Here is a 19,426-nt window from a genome sequence, read left to right on the forward strand (position 1 = left end):
ATTGCACAGTAAGGTAGAATCATGGCCTAGAGACCAGAATACCATCATCATCCATGACTGCATAGGTGGAAAAGAAGCATGAAGGGTGAGGCGAGGGCCGAGGAGTGTTCCCTTTTTAGGAAAGGCGTGGACTTCAGTCAGTCCTACTTTCAAATCCTAGGCCTGCCGCTTAACTGTGCTTCTTCCAGTACATGACTTGACATTTCTGAGGCTTATTTCTTAGACTAAAGGCACGGGGTTAATATCTTCAAGGTTTTGTTTGCCTCGAGGAATATGGCAGTTGCAGCATGAAGCCAGGTATGCAGTAAATGACTGTATCCTGTCTTCTCTATTAGTGGGGAAGGAGTGGAAACGGCCTGTGAGTGATTTCTGCCTGTTGCTTAGCACTGGATCTCAAATACCTAGCGCTCCCCCCTTTCCCCAGCGAAGGTTTGGGTGATAGCAGTGGTCAGTTGATAATGTCGTTTTTGTCGTAAGTCACGTCGAAGGGTCAGACCAGAGTTGACGACCTGAGATGAAAGGTGTGGAGGAACAAGATCTAGCCAACCTGGGTAAATAAGTAAGTAGGTAAATACACGTGTGCCTTGGTGAAAATAGAAAATCAGGATCCCAGGGGGAAAAAGGAAGCCTCAGGGCCAACCCTCATGAGCTCCCTGTGGGTCAAGGTGGAAAGGGAAACAGTGCTACTGCTGATCTAAGATGAGGAAAGCTTCCAGAGAAGTCCAGCCTTTCTTAGGACTGAATTCTAAAACACTGCTTGTACGTGAAGAGGCCCACTGAGTGATGATGTGCAGCTTCCAAACCAGCTTGGTGTCCAGAATTTCACGTGGTGTTTTAGGACAGGTGAAGACTTAAAATGTAAGCTAATTGAAGGCGATTCTGGATTTTCCACGGCCTTTCCATGCATACTCCAGTTGAACAGAAGTTCACCATTCTTTAAACACTCATCAAGCGTAGGACCTACTATTATTCCCCTTACACCCAGGAGGGTCGGGGACGTGGGATGGCGTTTGGGCTCCCTCCTTGCTGTGCTCCAGACATAGTGGCTGCCATTTAAAGCTTTCCCTGGCTTCAGCCTTAGAGATAGTCTGTCTACTTTTTTTTCAGAAACGAGGAAAGCGAGTAAGGCTTAGTAACAGGAATGAAAGAGGTCTCTTGCAGGAAAGAGGCTTGGGCTTTGGAGAGCAGACTGGATGTAGATGGAGGGTGAGAGGTGGGCAAAGGGGAAACTTGTAGCTACTACGTAGCTTTTCTTCGACATTGACATTGAATAACTTGTTGTGAGAGGGCTGGTTTGGTTGGAGTGGGGAGGGCAGGTGAGTCTCCACGGGTTTTTTTTTGTTTTTGTTTTTGTTTTCTTCTAAAGAAAGGGCACGTACTTGAGCAGGGAAGAGGGGCAGAGAGTGAATTTTTAAAAAAATTTGTTTAACGTTTATTCAGTTTTGAGAGACAGCATGAGTGGGGGAGGGACAGAGAGAGAGGGGAGACGCAGAATCCAAAGTGGGCTCCAGGCTCTGAGTTGTCAGTGCAGAGCTCCATGTGGGGCTCAAACCGCTGAACCATGAGATCATGACTTGGGCGGAAGTCGGCCGCTTAACAGACTGAGCTACGTAGGCACCCCAGGAGGGGGGAGGGAGGGGAGCAGAGAGAGAGACACAGACAGACAGAGACAGACACTTACGAAGGCTTCACACTCAGCCCAGAGCCTGACTCAGGGCTTGAGCCCATGATCCTGGGATCATGATATGAGCAGAAATCAAGAGTCAGACACTCAACCGACCAAGCCACCCACCCAAGTGCCCAAGCTCCACTTTTTACACCTCTTACCTGGACCTAGGACCTGTAGAGTGCTTCCAGCCTTTCCAAATATTTAGTTACTTAATCCTGTCCTTTTTTTTTTTTTTTTTTTTTTAAATATATTTGAGTCTTTATTCAAAGTTTTGGGTTTTTTTTTTTTTTTTTTTAAGTACTATCTACTCCCCCACCGTGGGACTCGAACTCACTGCCCCAAGAGAGAGTCACGTGCTCCACTGACTGAGCTGCTAGCCAGGGCCCCAGTCCTACTACTTTGTAAATTATTTTGAGTCTCTTTGCTTTGCCTCTCAAACTAGGATGGGAGTGATGAGTGCTTTGGTGATGTAGAAGAAAACTGAGCAGTTGGGAGGTAGGGTTAGGACAGAGGCATATTTATACATATTTATATAAGTTCCCTCTTATCTGTGGGGGTGCATTCCAAGACCCCCAGCGGAGGCCTGAAACCACGCATACCTAAAACTACTGATGAAGAGTAACTAATGATAGAACAGTTACAACCTTTGGCTGTAATAAAAGTTATGTGGATGTGGTTTCTGTCTTAAAATGTCTCACAGGGGGCGCCTGGGTGGCTCAGTGAGTTGAGCGACCGACTCTTGATTTGGGCTCAGGTCATGATCCCAGGATTGTCGGCATTGAGCCCCACGTAGTGCTCTGTGCTGACGGTGTGAATCTTGCTTGAGATTCTCTCCCTCTCCCTCTGCCCCTCCACCCCCTCTAAAATTAAAAAAAAAAAAAAAAAAAAGTCTGTAATTGTGGTGGTACTGTACTCGTCCTTTTTTTTTTTTTTAACTGTTTATTTATTTTTGAGGGGCAGAGAGAGAGGCAAACAGAATCCGATGCAGGCTGCAGTCTCTGAGCCGTCAGCACAGAGCCCGATGCAGGACTCGAACTCACAAACTGCGAGATCATGACCTGAGCCGAAGTCAGACGCTTAACTGACTGAGCCACCCAGGCGCCCCTCGCCCTTCTTACAATGGTGTGAGATGATGAAAGGCGTGTCTGAGGAGCAGATGAGGAGAGGGACCCGGGGCATGAGCCACAGTGTGAGGCTACCGTTGGCCCTTTGACCAAACCTCGGGAAGATCATCTGCTTCCAAACCATTTGAATACAAAGTGTGTGCCCCATTTACGGGTGGAATTGGCTAGATTTTGGTTTTTTTCCCTTCCATCTTAGGTCAGTTTACTTCATTCTGTCGGTTGTAGGTCATATGCGGGTGGCGACCGTTCATGGGTGCTGGAGTAACCTGATCCCAGTTTCGACTGGAAGTTCTCATTACGCCTTTTCCTACCACACTACCCCCCTTTGAAGCAGTGACCTGTGTTCTCCGCTTTTTCCAAATAGGAACTGTGAAATTTGGCTTTAATTTGCTTTTTTTGTCCAGTTGTGTTCTGGTTCTCAGGATCCTAAATTTAAGTCAAACCCGTTATAGAGACTCACTGCGGCGAGACTTCGCTTGCCTCCCTGAAACCGTGCAGAGAGAATTAGCTAAGTCCTGCCTTCAGGGAACACTCCAGAGGGGCATCTATATGTGCAGCAATTTGTAGAGGAGATTTAGATATTTTTGCTTCGTGAGTCTGCTTGGCCCAGGTGTGTATTTGATATTACACACCAGCCAGTAGGCGTCCGTAACATACTTGACATTCAGAGCAGATCAGTTAATACTTTCCCCCTCCACAGGACAAACCTGTTTCAGTAGTAATTATGAAATGAAACATTAAAATAATGGCCAGTGCAGAGAGTGAATTTTTTCTTTATTTGAATACATAACAGCAAAACATTTTTTAATAAAACTGTACAAAAAGAAATAATACATTTCACTAATGTGTTTTTTGAACTAAGGGGCAAACACATATGTACTTATTGTCTGTAAATGTATTATATCATAAATTTATATTTGGCAAAAACTCCCCAAAGCTTTCTTTTGCAAAAATGAGATTAAATGACCAGAAAATAGCAGACATTGACATTCTTTGATCTGTTGCATGAGTGTGTGTCCAGTTCTTGGAGAAAATGAGGCAAACATTGTCTTTGATTTCTCTGACCATAAAACCTAGCGTCTTTTGTCATTTCTGTAGCAGCTTTTGTTTTTAGTGTGATTTTTTTTTTTCTATATAAATAGTTTATTTCCTGACATTTTGTTGTTTAATCCTTAATGGCCCTTTTGATGATTTCTGTGTGCTGGTGGTCTTCAAGGAGTTCAGCAAGTTAACTTTCGTGTAATGCTCTTTATTAAGGAATAAGTAACAAACGTAATAGCATGAAGTTTAAATACATATTATGAAAGCATACAGCAATTATTTAGAAAGACCCAACAAAAGATCTTACGAGGCAAGAATATTGTCACTGACACTGTTGAGAACTGCAGGTGTAGAGTGGTCATCAAAAGCAGATTGTCTTTAATCCGTGTGATTGTGGTCTGCAACACGTGCAGACCACGTGGTTATTGTCTATATTCGGGACAGACTGCCTTGACTGTGTGTCACTTTCACTTGGTAAGTGACTGAGTACAATTCTTGCGAGACAAAGCTAGTTTTCTTCCTGCATCTGGGCAGAATTCCTTAGGTCTCCTTTGCAAAAACAAAAACGTCCTCCTCATTCACTGAACGTTGAACTCACTCAGATGTTCATTCTGAGCCATCTCCTCTCTCTGTTTTCTCCAATAGATAATATTATAATAGATTTCTCTGGCTTTAAACTCCGTCCACATGCCAATACTGTCCATGTAGTTCTCTTAGCTTTGATTTCTTTTATCCTCACATCTGCATATCCTAGTATCTCCTTGAAGTCTGTCCACTAGGTGTCTCACAGATACCTCAGATTAAAGCAGAATTCCAGGTCCTCTGTACACGTCTTTCCCCATCGTTCTCTAACTTGGCTGATGGCATCCTCCCAGAAATGCAAGCAAGAGACTTAGAAGGCCTGCTTAACATCCTTAACGACCCCCACCCACCCATCTGATTCATAACCCAGGCATGTGTAGTCCTTCTCCAAAATAAAACTTGAATGGGTGGCTCATGCAGTTAAGCATCTGACTTCAGCTTAGGTCATGATGTCACCTTCATGGGTTCGAGCCCCACATAGGTGGCATATGTGCACACCGTTCATAGCATTATTCACAGCAGCCAAAAGGTGGAACCACCTCATGTGTCCATCAGTAGATGGATGGATAAACAAAATGTGTGTACGCACGGGAATATTATTCGGCCATGAAAAAGAATGGGATTTTTGAATATGCTGTAATATGGATGGACTTTGAAAATATTGTGCTTCGTGAAAACACCAGATGTGGAAGGACAAATACTGTTCGATTCCATTTATAGAAGATATCTGGAGGGGCGCCTGGGTGCCTCAGTCAGTGGAGTGGCCGACTCTCAATTTCGGCTCAGGTTCACGATCCCAGGGTTGTGGGGTCAAGCCCTGCATCCCGCTCTGCGCTGAGTGTGGAGCCTGCTTAAGATTCTCATTCTCTCCCCCCCACTCCTTCACTCTCCCCCTCTTCTTCCTCCCCTCCCCGCTCACTCTTGCTCTCTCTCGTGCTCTCTAAAATAAAATAAAAATAAAAACTTCAAAAAAAGGTACCTGGGATAGGCAAATTTTTAGAAACAGGAAGTAGAATAGAGGTTACCAGGGGAAGGGGGCAGTTACTGTTAATGGGCACCAAGTTTCTGTTGGGGATGATGAAATTTCAGGTATCCATAGTAGTGATATATAATGTAAATATATGCGTGTATATTGAGTGTGAATATACCTACTGCCACTGATTGCACATTTATGGTGGATAAATTGGTTACGGTGGTTAAAATGGTTACAATTACAAATGACTAAAACGATCAACATTATATTAGTGTCTATTTAATGAAAAAGTTTTTTCAAAAAATAAAAAGGAAACCATGAAAATGGGAGTGGGGGAGGCTGGCAGGCTGGGTTTGGCTCACTGGCTGTACTTGGGGATTGTAAAACTTGTCAGTCTCTACTTACACTCATTTCACGCATGTTTTGATTGTAGTTCTTAGTGATGTCAGTGACTGTTTTCTGGGCCCTTTGATGTTCTTCAGTGTTCGAGCTGAGAACGAAGTCTGGAGCCTGAGGAAGCATTTCCTCATTTGACTTGTTTGCGTCCCCCCACAATTCAGACGTTCAAGTCCCCCAGTGTGATCTTATTTGGAGGTGAGGCCTTTGGGAGGTAATTAGGTTATGAGGTGGAGGCCTCACGATGGGATTGGTGCCCTTGAAAGAAGGGCCACGAAAGAGATGATGGCCATCTCTGCCACGTGACAGCAAGAAGGCTGTTTGCCAGCCGGTAAGAGCGCCCTCACCAGGAACTGAATTGGCTGACGCCTCGATCTGCAGAACTGTGAGCAGTAAACACCTGTTTAAGCCTCGCAGTCTGTGGTAGTTGTGCTGTAGTGGCCGCAACCAGGACGGCCCTCTCACTAGAATAGAAGTTCTGTGAGGGCAGAGGCTTTGGTTTCCGGGGCCTTAGAACGGTGCCAGGGGCATAGGGAGGCCTCAGTTGATGTGTGTTGAACTGTGCAAGGAATAATTCAGCCTGTGACCCTTTAATCCAGGAGCCGAGCTGGCCGGCCACCTTCTGCCCTAGCCTCTCCCGATCAGTAGCTTCCTCAGAGCAGTGGTGATCGTCAGCCTTGCTAGCATCCTTGTAACAGGAGCACAGAACATCCATAAGAAACATAGCTCCCCTGCCCTTCAGAGCATTTCTGTAGCACCCGAAAGTTGATGGAGAAGTTGTGCCTCCATTGGAAGATTGGAAGGTGAAGGAGCGAGGACAGTGCTGGGAAGAAGTTAAAGAATCCGGTTGCAGTGCAGAGTCCTACCTGGCTTTCGAGCTTAGGATCATTAACCACGTCGCCTGGCCTTCCTGAAGGCACGCAGCTATTTTTGCCCTAGGCTGCCTTGTCTGTAAAGAGGTAACCTGGGATATGTTGTCGAGATCATTCTCCGTCCGAACAACAGGCGGCTGGGCCTAACGGTGAAGTACACACATCTGAGAGTTAGGCTTCCTGGGTTCCCACCTGCCCCTTACCGGACTAGTTATCCCTGAGCCGGCTGCTTAGCGTCTCGGTGCCTCAGCCTTTTCTCCTGGAACGTGAACGAGCTCATTTGTCCACTTCCAGGGCGATACGTGCTGTAATTAAAACAGTGGCTCCACGTCAACATTCAGTGACATGTTGGCTGCTATTACTATTTTCTGATTCCTTGCAGTGATGAATAACGTTTTCTAAGACGAAGCGTGGTGGGAGAAGAGAGACACTTAAAGTTTAAAAGTGTCCTGTTCTGTGCTTTTCATCGCCAGGAGTGACTGAACATGATAATGACCAAAGGAATCGAGTAAAGCTACCCTCTGTCTGCATCTTGCCCACATACCCTGATGTCAGCCGTGTGTTTAAGCAGCTGAACATAGTTGTTCAGCAGTAACAGCAGCTGTAGGGTTTGGTTTGATTTGGTGTTTGGTCTTGTTTTTTAGCTGGTGGAAAGGTAAGAATTGAATAAGCCTGTTTTCACTTTGGAGAGTCCTTTGGTTACAGCTGTTTGTGAAGCATTTTGATGAAGAAGCAGAAATTTTCAGTTAGCAGGCATCTGGGGGTGCCTGGGTGGCTCAATCGCTTAAGCGTCTGACTTCGGCTCAGGTCACGATCTCGTGGTTCGTGAGTTTGAGCCCCGCATGGAGCTCTGCGCTGACAGCTCAGAGCCTGGAGCCTGCTTTGGATTCTGTGTCTCCCTCTCTCTCTGTCCCTCCCCCGCTCACGCTCAGCATCTCTCTCTCAAAACTAAGTAAACATTAAAAAAAATGTTAAGTTCTACCTCAAGGGGTCACACCACAGGTGGAAATACATCAACTGTATTTTGTGCATCGGTTGATCTTTATGGCATACAGGGCATCGTTACAGCAGAGAACAGAATTGGAAGGATGAATTAAGAAATTGATGGTCGTTGAGGTTTGAGATGAGGGTAGGAGCTACCTTGATGGCCATGGGGCAAGGGGAGAAGACCTTTCAAAAATCAGTAAGATTTGCTATCTGGGATGTAGGATATTAATGACGGGGTCAGTATTCCTTATTTTTTTTAACCTGTTGGACTTGTGACGATAAGCCCTATGAGTAGAGATGTGCATTCTTGGAACATGTATTTATCAGGAGCCAATTATGCGCAGACTGAACAAGGCCCTGGGATCAGAACTGACAAGCATCCCCGTCCTCGTGGTCTAGAGGGAGAAGCCGACAAAAAGCATAGTGCTGTCATTCTGAACTTGCACGAGCACAGGCCACGGGGTTGGGGTGAAGGGCTGGGAGTCCTTAGAGGAGCTGAAAGGCCATCAAAGCCGGAGCAAAGAGTACGGGGATAGCAGCGAGAACTGGTGGGGCTGGAGTGGGAGGCGGGAGGCCAGCTTCGGGGCAAAGGCTGGGGCAGGAGCTTCCAGTCCGCGGGGCCGCTTCAGGGGTGCATGTAGAGTAGACAGAGAGCAGGAGTCCCGAGAGGTGGAGGGAGGAGAAGCCAGTTCCAGAAGTGGGAGCAGCCCCAGGCAAGTGGAGGCGGAGTCAGGAATGGAGAATATCCCAGACCAGCTAAGACGGCCACACTAGCACAGAGGTTTGGCATCGCAGATTTTGGTGACCTTCAAGCAGAAACGGGATTTCAAGAGATGGAGGAGGAAGCCTGGGTGGCTAAGACACGAGGCTTAGCGGCTGTAAATCAGCCGCGTCAGAAGCTGCTCGCGAAAGCCCTTTTTGTAGTTCTTTAACGTATTTGCCCACACATACATTTTTGCTCCACTAAAAATAATCTTCTGGCGTGTTTCAGATGAAAAAAAAGATATTGACCATGAGACAGTGGTTGAAGAGCAGATCATTGGAGAGAACTCCCCTCCTGATTACTCAGAGTATATGACAGGAAAGAAGCTTCCTCCTGGAGGGATACCCGGCATTGACCTCTCAGACCCCAAACAACTGGCGGAATTTGCTAGGTAAGACGGAAGAACTTGCCTTGCTTTTTAATGGTACAAAGTGCTTGAGTGTCGGCAGCTGTGGTTTTGATGCCTAAGTTACAAGGGCGGTTTGTATTCTTGCTCTAGGGAAACGTCTGAAAACAAAAGCAGTTAGTTTTATTTTGAGTAGGAACTATGCTATTAGTGTGAGTGGCACCATTTTAGATCCTTGCAGGCAGTGAGATGCAGCGAATACTTCTTAATTTCATAATCGATACTGCCTGTGAAAAAACTGCACATAATTTGTTTGGAAGCCGCTGTCTTAACACAACTCCCTCCCCCTACCCCCCCCCGCCCGGCGTACATTGTAAATTTGAGGGTATCGTGCCGGACCCAGCTGCAGGGGCCCTGGGCTGCTTCTAGACTTGCGCAGCTGGCCACTCGGAAGGCACGTCCGTTCGTACTGCAGCACGCCATCAGTTAAGCTCCCAGTGTTTTGTTAATTAAAGCTGGCATGACAGGATGAGATCAAGCATTTTCAGGGCCAGGACCCCCCGTGACCGTCCAAGGTGAGCAGTCAGAACGATCTGAACCCACTGCAGGTTTGTCTTGTCTGAGACGGGCTGGGTTCCCACAGAAGCCTCTGCTGCTTTTCATGTTGTTTATTTTCCAGTGCCGTTTGGCAGTCGTTATGAGGATGTGAGAACACACTCAAAGACAAACTTGTAAATAAAGTGAAAAGAACTCATAAACTCTGGAGCAGAAGGACTACTTTTCCCAACCTGAGGGTGAATGAAGCCTGGAATAGCCAGGAAATTTAGTTAGGCAGGGGCAGGAACAGGAAGAGAGAAATCTTTGTGATCCCACACCATCTAGGAACAGAACGGGGCCCTCTCTTTTCTTTCTCCTGAGAGCAGAGGGGAGTAGATAAGAGCTGGAGGCCCTGGAATGTCCTCGTTTCTCCCAGCCCTGCCGAAAACAAGGTGGGTAACCTCCTGCCATTTGGGGCCTCAGTTTCACCACGTGTCACATGTGTTGTCAGAAAGGGGTTTGTGCCCTTTTGTCCTATCCTGTGAAACTGCAGTCATGGAGAATTATGCACATTAGCTTATTTCTGACTGATCACGGCCTACTCAAAAAAGTTCAGGCTTCTGTCCTCTTGTTGAGGACACTTTGTCCTGGCTTTTGTTGCCTTCATATTTTAAATACTGGTATGTTACTCAAATATTAACTCCATACTTTCCCCCAAAAACGCAAATAAAAATGGAGTCTGTAGATACATAGTCAGCAATGAGATTATTTGGACAGATTTGAGTCCGATTTCTTGCCAGTGTTTAGTATTGTCAACGTATTTTTAAAGTTAGTCGCGTCTCGTTACTGCACTTGGACTTCAGTGAGGATAGGGGCTGCTCTCTCAGGGGTAGAGACACAGAGCGTAGGAGTCATGGAAAGCTTGTAGAAGGAGTGGCATGTGATCTGAGCCGTGCAGACGCTCAGATTTGGTGGGCAGACGGGATTTCCTCGGGACTGATGGCTAGTGTGGCATGTGCACAGTGGAAGGTGCGTAGTCAGCCCTCATCCACTATGTGTTCAGAAAAATAGGTTTGGCTGGGAATTCAGATGCTCGCAGGGAAACAGTTGGAGTTTAAGAGATCGTTGAGCTCTGTGAGTACTGGGCCAACGTATGTGGACATCTTCAGCGTGAAGCGGGCGGGGGCCAAAGGTGTGTGAACGGTAGAGAAGGGGCTCTGTGATCAGAGGTGGACTTGGAGAGGATTCCGTTTCAGCTGTCTCCAGGCTGGCTTGGAGCAGGTGCAGCCAGCAAGAGGGAGAGGTCACGGAGGCCCGAGCCGGGACTGTGGCGGCCAGACTGTGAAAGAATCGATGTGATGAACGTGGCAGGGGATGGTGGAAAAAATTGAGAGCCAGTCCGGCTGTGTGTCTCAGCGAGAAAGGAATCAAAATGGATGTTCAAAGCTTCGCACCTTAGGTGACAGGAGATTGGGAGAGGATGCTGGTCTGGGGTTCAGGGTCGGCAGTGTTTGGTTTTAGATGCTGATGAATCATCCCTGTTGGACTCGAGGTGGTTTCAGGAAGTAAGTTAGGGCTAGACTGCTCTGATGCGGGGGGTGAAGCTGGAAGGTGCCTCGGACGCGCGTGCCGTGAGAGGGTGGTTGCTGAGAGGAAAGACCGCAGCACAAAGGCTTGGGAAAACCCTGTGCCCGGAGGGTAAGGGAACCAGTGACAGCAGAGAGGGCCCGTTCATGCCGATAGGGGGTGGATTGGGAGAGTAAAGACAGCATCACAGAAGCCTCTGGGCTGGTCAGAAGGCCCGAGAGAGGGACAAATAACATTTCTCTAAGTTCGACATCACGAAGTATTTCAGTGGAGGAGCAGAGGGCAGAGGCAGGGTTTTACGGAGAGAAGGAACCTGGGGCTGGGGAGCAGAACAGTGACCCTCGGCCTTGTTCCCTCTCGCTGACGAATTGGGGTAGCTGATCTGAAAGCTCGGCCCTATACTCAGGAGGCCCGTGTCACTGTTGTGGAGTAGACGTTTCTGCTTGTTTTCATGTGGCCTTGCCTGGGCATCAGGGCTGTCTTCAACCCCACGAAGTCCGAATGAGACTGTTCTTCACCAGCAATAATTAGAAGACAATGGAGGCACGTTTTGCGATTTGTGAGGAAAAGTTCCTACAAACCTGGAATCCTTGATCCAGCCAAGCTGCCAAATACCAGGCAAAATAGTGGCAATTTTAGACACGGAAGGATTTGTTTGATGTTGCACACACCCTTTCTGAGGGGGTCACCTGCTGATCTACTCCAGCACATCCAAAGAAGCCTTCCTAAAGAATCTGGTGAACAGACAGTCAAGAAGGCAGCTGTGAGGCAGGCTGGAAACACGTTCAACTCAGAATAGAGAGTTGGGTGAGTTGTAAGAGTTTCTTCAGGAAAAGTTGAGTTCATTCCGCAGTGGGAATGGAGAATGGGTAGGAGGGGAAGCCAGGAGGTGTTAGTGGTACGGGAAAGAGTTTTCTAAAAAAGGAAGATAATCAGAAACCCCCTGAAGAGAGAGGCAGTGCTAAGAAAGCCATGGCCTAAAAATGGGCATAAATTTGATAAAGTGCAGAGAACGTCTTGCCCCGACTCTGCAAGTCTCTCCGCGTCCTAAAGCCCCCGCGTTGGGCCCCTCGAGCAGGAAATGGGTCCTAGTGCACAGGTACGTTCTGCAGTAGGCAGTGTGTGTACGTAATCTGAATATAGTGTGTGTTTCTTTGCTAATGAGCCTGTTAAAGATTTCATTCTGTGTACGGAATAGAATGAGATCTTGCTCTTCCTGACGGTGTATACAAAGTGGGGGTGTACGGTTGGGCGCACGCTCATCCCTGTTGTCCATAGTGTCGTGGAACAGGTCATGTCAAGCCTACCCAGTCTCTAATTGGACGGTGGCGGTGGTGAGAGATGCCGGAGCCTGGAATGCCCTGTTTTGTTAGGTCTTTGCATTTTGAGAATGGGTGTGACCAGCTGCTGAATAGGGTTCTTCAGGGGCCCTGGCACTGGGGACGGGGGCTCTGAAAGCCAAAGACAGAAAGGCACCAAGTTTCCAACTGTCGGTGGCCAGACCCCGTCGTCTTCATTTGTAAAGACCCACAGGACTTGCTCTGCTGGCCTCCCGTCTCTATCCACCTCCACTCTGTGACTCAGCTGTTGGCTTGAGGCGGCGTGTGCGCTGCTTTTCCCTCTCCTGCGTGCGCCCTGGACCTGAAAACTGAGCGAGGAATGGTTCGGGTGCCCTGCCACACCGAGCCTAGAAAACCGGTCAGTGGTAAATCGGTTACACGCGTGGGAGCAAGTATAAGAAATCAGGGCTTTAATTTGAAAGTCCTGGTATTGGGGCGGTGCCTTCGTTCTTTTTGATACTTGAAAAAGTGGTCGGTGGGTGGCACCAGGCGAGTTCCACTTCCTGGTGAAATCAGACAAGCTGTGTGCCCTTTTCATCAACTAAAGTTAGCCCTTGGGAAACCCGTAGTCTAGAAAGAGCAGAATTAAGAGCGGTTAGGTCAGTCCCAGGTTGGTCATTTTTGTCGTTGTCCACTCCCACCCCGAGACTCCTTCATGGGGTCAGCGTAGAGAGGAGATGTGCTAGTGGGGCCGAGAGGACCATCGTGGGAATATGTACCGTCTGCTTCGCTCATCTGTCTGGGGCAGCGGTATTCTCTGCACCGGGAAGGGAGGGGAGCTGCGGCTGCGGGTAGAGCCATGCCCAGGGGGCCTTCCGCCCCAGCCCCACCAGCACGCTCATGGTCATGGTCGCTCATGGTCATGGTCACTCACGGTCACGGTGGGGGTTCTGGTCTGGAGGCGACGAAGCTTGTTTGGCAGCAAACGGGCTGATTTTCATTCAAGAATCGGCTCCTTCAAAAACGCTTCATCTTGGCTTCTGGGGCAACTTAGAACTTTGGCGGTTTCCCCCTGCTGAAAATTGTGCCAGGAAACTCCTGCTGGTTTTGGCCCCGGAGTCCAGGCTTTTCCGTGTTGTTCCCTCCACGTGTGCGGAGTGAGCTGGTGGGAAGCCGGCGGCCAGGCCACCGGGAGCCCGGGCCCTGTTTTTATAACAGAGCAAGAAGCTTCTCTTGTTGGCTGCCTGGCTCCTGCTTGTAATTCGCAATACATTGAAGGCGCCTTTCTGTTTGTGCCATTTTTCTCCAGTCTCTCAGCCCTTCAGTTGAAAACGGGGGCTTAGAGCACCAGAACCTTCTGGGTTGTTGAGTCTGACTGGCTTTTTTTTTTTTTTTTTTTTTTAAAGGAACGAACTCATTTTTAGCTAGGCCCACTTAGCACACAGCCGGGGATAATAATAGCTGCCATTCCCCCAAGAGCTTCGTGTACATCATCCCTTTCAGTCTTGGCAGCTCTAAAGCAGGTAGCATTCTGCCTTTTTACAGAGTAAGAAACTGAGGCTGAGAAGTTCAGTGATTTGCTCAAGGTCACGCGGCCATAGGAGTCCCCGCCAGGTCTGCCCCCGTTCTGGCTCCGCCACAGTGCCTAGCCACCGTCCCTGGTGTCCTTTGCAAAGGATCCCAGTCAAGGAGAAACTCCAGTCCTGGTTATTCTGAGCAGTTGGGACGGGCTGAGGAGATGCTCTGAGTAGCAGCATAGGATTTTAGTCTTTTTAAAATTTGTTCTTTTTTAGGATTTCAGCCACTTTATTTTGTAGGTTTATATATCAGTTGGTGCCACGAAGATTTTAATTTTAGTCTTTATTCACACACACACACACTTTTCAATCTAGGTTCTGGAAAATGACCTTTTTAGTGTTTGCCTTCAAGTAAAATATAAAAGGTACCAACATTACTGCCTCATTTGCCACTCTGTAGTGAAGAAGGAGGATTTGCCAAGGAACTTAAGAGTGGCCGCAGTTAAGCCTTCCACTTCCTTCTTGAGTCCAAGGGTGTTTGTCCAAGTACATTTTAAACTTTCATTCTGAAATCAGTGATACTGCTAAATGCTGGCACACATTTTGCAAATGACATTTTAAGAATACCATTTTGATAATGGTAATAATGACATTTAAGAAATCGAGAGTTTGGTAAATGGTACAGGGTACTATGCTGTTTAATTTAGTGTATATTTGAAAATTTCCACGATCAACATTTTTTGAAAATCAAGTTCCTAGGAATAAATTTAAGAAACTGTATGGAAGGTAGCGTGGGCACACCTGTCCTACTGATGCAGGCACCTCACTGACATTGACTCCAGATGGGTGGGACAGGAAGTGGTTGTCTGCGACTTAATCTGTCAGAGTCAGTTTATTAACGTAATTTGCATAGAGTGAAACCCACCCTCTCTTAGGTGAGTGCCACCTGAGAGAATTTGGACAGGCGCAGTCATGTAGCCACTTCCGCAGTCGAGACAAAGAGCATTTCAGTGCAGTCGTCAAAGGATGAACATTATAAAGACTGAAGCTTGGTTCTTCATAGACCCTTTTTTATTTTTAATAAAATACTACTGACTGGAGTAGAACCCTTTTACGTGAATCACTGTGGTCTTCCGAACTCTGCTGTTACCTCCAGGTGGCGCAGTGGCACCAAATTTCTGTTCTCCTTAGTTCTGCGAGCTCTTTCTTGAGCTCCAGGATTTAGTGGTGTTTAAGATAACCGGATAGTTCAGAGCCCTGTATACAAACAGGCACTTAGAAAGTATCTGCTAACTGATGGGGTGATCTTCCAAGTCCAAGAAAGAACATGTTTTCTACAGGGTTGGAATGGGGGCGGGTACCAAGATGAAAATGCTCTGCGAGAATTTAAAGTGGGAAGGGTATGCGGCTTTGAACAAACTCCTTAGAAGTAAATTACACATCACTTCTCGGGCCTTTTGGCTGAGATCAAGTGAAGTGTAGAAATAAGTCACAGCCACCAGGTAGATTGTTTCAATGATGCTCGCCCAGGGATGGAGAGTTTTAACTAGGTGACTACGTGAGTTCAGGTTTTATCAAGTGGAAGCTTCAGGTTGCCCTTTTCCCAGACCGAGGGTGAAGAAGGGTATTGTTAGGGCCTTGGCTAACTTAAGGAAGACCACAGAGATCTTTTGTACCGCAAGAGCGCTGGTAAGTTAGCTCTTCTTGGGAAGGCCTCACTGACTTCGTTGCTTACCTGTTAACTGTGTGTCCTCACCTAGGAGCGTGAGGTGACAGACGTAGGGACAGGAGAGAACGTCTGTTTCAGACATGTAAATCTGTTTTTCTAGTTTTTCTAGGAACTCTTAATCTCTCACCCCTCTACCACACACAGATCTGTAGGGAGTATTTGGAGAGAAAGTTTTGACAAAAGACCAAAGGTTGGTTCAGTGGAAATAGCAGGTAGGTAAGCTCTCAAATCAGCAAGCTCTCTGGGTAGTGACTCTGCACAGGGCTCTCCCCGCTGCCCACGTACGTGATCAGGCCTCTTGTTTTACCCGGTCCCAGAGCAGGGCCAGAAATCGCTGTCACTTAAAAAAAAAACAACCGCACTTATTTTTTGAAAAATGGTAATCTCCCCCCCACCGCCACCAAAAGTAGTTTGATAAAAATTAAACAGTGGGAAAGGGAGAGGGAAAGGGAAAGGGTATGGGGTGTTCCCGCCTGGCCACCAGGGGCTCCCATAGGAACCCATAGGGGCTCCTCCGTCAAGCCTCGGGACCAACAGTTTGTTATTGTGTCTCTTTCCAGAGATAATTCTGTTTACAAGTACTATTGTAAGTACTGTTTACAAGAATTCTGTAAGTAATTCTGTTTACAAGAACTATTCTGTACCTTTTAAAAAAGTATTTTAAAGATAAGGCCCGTCAGTATGAAATGAACCCTCCCTCCCTTTTTTTTGTAGCGGTATTGGAGGGATGTATGTCCCAAGACCCTCCCGTACCTGCCGCTTCCTTTTCACAAGGCAGCTTTACCATCACAGCTGCTGCCCCTGGACACCATGCTTTGCTCCCGCTAGGAGATTCCTCTGTGGTCTGGGCTGGTGGTCTCTTGTGTTATTTAAAGAGCTTGAAGGAAAGAGCAGGTACTGGAAGCACCCTGACCTCAGGGCCCGTCCGTTCCGAGCTGCCCCCGCTCACTCGCTGGGAGACCCTGGCAGCGGCCCCGCCTCCGTGAGCGCCAGCTTCCGCATCTGTGAAATGGGAAGGTGCTTCCCGGTCACGGGTGCTCGCTGCGGTGGTCGCATCCCTTCCCTCCTGGACGCGTGTTGTGATCTTAGTGGTTTGTATCTATAAGGAAAACATTTCAGGGGCTATATGATTTATGCCAGATGAGTCTACCCACTCCTACAAATCTCTTTCTCTCTCTTCTTTTTTTTTTTTCTTTTTTTTTTTCTTTTTTGGTAAGAATGAAGCCAAGAAAAATTAAAGAAGATGATGCTCCAAGAACAATAGCTTGCCCTCATAAAGTAAGTAATGCTAGGGGGAAGGTCTTCGTTAAACTGCCAGCAAAGATTTAGAGAGCTCCTGAGAAATCTGCACTTTAATTTCCATCTGATAATTAAGTGAGGAACTACAATCTTTGGTTTCTAAATTCAGGAGGCTCTATTTGTGATGTAAGTTTTGTTGTTCAGTAAAGGCCACTTAAATTTAAATGATATTAAATGGGGTTACTGTAGGGTGCCAACGTTTTTACTCTTATTATATATTGAATATGCAGTGTTAGGATTTTATTTCTCCTTACTGGATCATTAACAAGTCAGTCGTAAGACTTTGGATTGTGTCTCACCCGCGGACCTTTATGGGACTGTAAACTCCTTGTGGAAATGTGGAAATTATTTTGGATGTCACTAAAGCAAACCTAATAAACTTCATATCCTGCACAATTTTCTTAATTTACCCTGTCAATTGTGTGTTACTCGAGGGGTGCTTAATTGTTTTCAAATGTGGTTAGCCTTCCAAACAGAAGGCCGGTCTATAAAAAGTCCTTGGAGGTGTTGGCTGGGTGTGTTTCACACCTAATTGGATGGATGGAAAACTGACAGAGACAGAAGTACCAGCCAGGCGAAGAGAAAGAAGAGAGAAATGTTTAATGGAATAAAGAATTTTTTTTTAAGATCAACAGTTGGAGGAGGAGAAGTCTCAGTTGGTCCTTGTGTTGACCTCCCGGCTTCTTTGCGTCCTTTTTTTAACGCTCTCACCGTGGAGATCCTGAAATGGGAAACCGTTTCCTTTGGGGCCAAAAAGCAAATAAGCATTTGAAAACAGTTACGCCTTCCGAGCCTGTCGTCCCCTCTAACTTCTCTGTGTCCTTTTTTTCCAAATTACGTTTTTGAAAATCCCATCTTCTAAATGGAAACCCAGACTGAGCGTCAAAGTGGAAAAGCTGTGGGTGGCTCTCCCCTCCCGGGAGGACCCTGGTGTGCTGTCTGCCCACCCCACTCCTCCATCCCTGGACAGCAACTGCAGAAGAAACTGCCAGGGCCGCGAGGCCATGCTTCTCGGGAGCACCGCGTGCCCGCCCGCCTCCCCGCTCTGCCCTGGTGCCCGCGCACCCGCTTCTCTTCTGGTGTCTCACCGCGTCAGTTTCTTCTGTAGTTGTCATTCCTTGGAGACGCTCCGCTTTCTCTGTCAAGAAAGGGGAAGAGGCAAAGAGAGAAGCGGGAACAGTAGGCGACAGAGGACAGCCCATTCTTGCAGCACAGAATAAGGGGCCCACCCAAGGTCGCGGTGGACAGCCGCCAGTTCACCTCCTTTGGTTTATCAGGGCTTGTGTTACTTCATCGGGGTGGGGGTGGGGGTGGCCTATCAGGTGAGGCGGCTGCGGTGTGGCCGGAAGCCAGGGTGCTGGGTTCTATTCCCAGCTCGGCTCCTACTAGCGGTGTGACCTTGGGCAAGTCTACCTGAAGACATCTCTGAGCCTCAGTTTCCTCCTCTGTAAAACAAGGGTTTGCATTAAATGAGAAGGCCCTTTCCAGCTATCTGGTTTTTTGTCTTAAATGATATAACATTTCTATTGTCATACTAAGTAAAATTTAAGGGGGGGCGCTGGGGGGTTACGTGGTTTCTTGTATCAGTGAAGGCTATTAAGCGGTTGGATCCTTTGTAACAGCTGCAGTGTGAACCACTAAGCTTCTCTCTCTGTTCGAAGGGCTGCACAAAGATGTTCAGGGATAACTCTGCCATGAGAAAACATCTGCACACCCACGGCCCCAGAGTCCACGTCTGTGCAGAATGTGGCAAAGCTTTTGTTGAGAGCTCAAAACTAAAACGACACCAACTGGTTCATACTGGAGAGAAGCCCTTTCAGGTAGAGCCAGTCCCTTCCCCTTCCACGCCGCCTGCAGGTGTAGGCAGGGCCGTGGGTGCTCGGGAGACGCAGCCCAGAGACCGAGCGCTCTGAGTGCTCTTCTGCGGGAGACGAAACTGGTGTCCCGAGGAAATACTGAGAAGGGCTGCCCGGCTCTCGACTTCCCCACAGGCCGGATCTCAGGTCCTGGAGGCGGGCTGGAGGGTGGGGGTGGGGGGGCTTGAGGGGGCCTATTTCACCTGCAGAGAACAACAGGATTGCTCAAGTAAGCCTAAAACTGCATTGCTAGTGCGCTCACGGTGGTGTGCAAGCAGTTTGTTTTCTGTGGTTGATTTAAGCATGTTGAGTTCCTAATCGACCGGGAACTCACGACATCTTACCGGACGAGAATAAGGATAGTTAACATTTTGTCTTGTCTTTTAGAAACCCGTGACCAGTGAACGAACTAGCAATACAGCTCTAACAGGGTTCTTTTTTTTTTTTTTTTTGTAACTTTTTTTAATGCTTATCGAGCACAAGGGGGGGGTGGTGAGGTGGGGGGCAAAGAGAGGGAGACTCAGAGTCTGAAGCAGGCTCCAGGCTCTGAGCTATCAGCACAGAACCTGATGCGGGGCTCGAACTCCCAAACCATGAGATCACGACCTGAGCCAAAGTCAGATGCTCAACCGACCGGGCCACCCAGGCGCCCCTTATTTAACTTTTATTTAAGTAATATCTGTACCCTGTGTGGGGCTCAAACTCACGACCCCAAAACCAAGAGTCACATGCTTTTCTGATAGCCAGCCTGGCATCCCAACAAGGTGCTTTTTGACACTTGACACCAGAACTCTTCCTAATCATTTGTTTATTTATTCAATGTTGGTTTAGATTAGAGAGACAGTGCGCTAGCGGGGGAGGGGCAGAG

The 19,426-nt window shown here is 47.6% G+C and overlaps 1 protein-coding gene across 3 annotated transcripts in view; it reads left to right on the forward strand.

The window, feature by feature from the left end:
* Positions 1 to 19,426, forward strand: part of YY1 (YY1 transcription factor) — a 33,230-nt gene that overhangs the window by 8,375 nt on the left and 5,429 nt on the right. For all 3 annotated transcript variants that reach the window (XM_045452071.1, XM_045452072.1, XM_045452073.1), the window contains exons 2-4: positions 8,636 to 8,798; positions 16,621 to 16,681; positions 18,364 to 18,522. In XM_045452071.1, the coding sequence (XP_045308027.1) occupies positions 8,636 to 8,798; positions 16,621 to 16,681; positions 18,364 to 18,522 (383 nt within the window). The remainder of the gene's footprint in view (positions 1 to 8,635; positions 8,799 to 16,620; positions 16,682 to 18,363; positions 18,523 to 19,426) is intronic.

The sequence above is a fragment of the Leopardus geoffroyi genome, chromosome B3 (genome assembly GCF_018350155.1).
Source record: "Leopardus geoffroyi isolate Oge1 chromosome B3, O.geoffroyi_Oge1_pat1.0, whole genome shotgun sequence".
NCBI classification, from domain to species: domain Eukaryota; kingdom Metazoa; phylum Chordata; class Mammalia; order Carnivora; family Felidae; genus Leopardus; species Leopardus geoffroyi.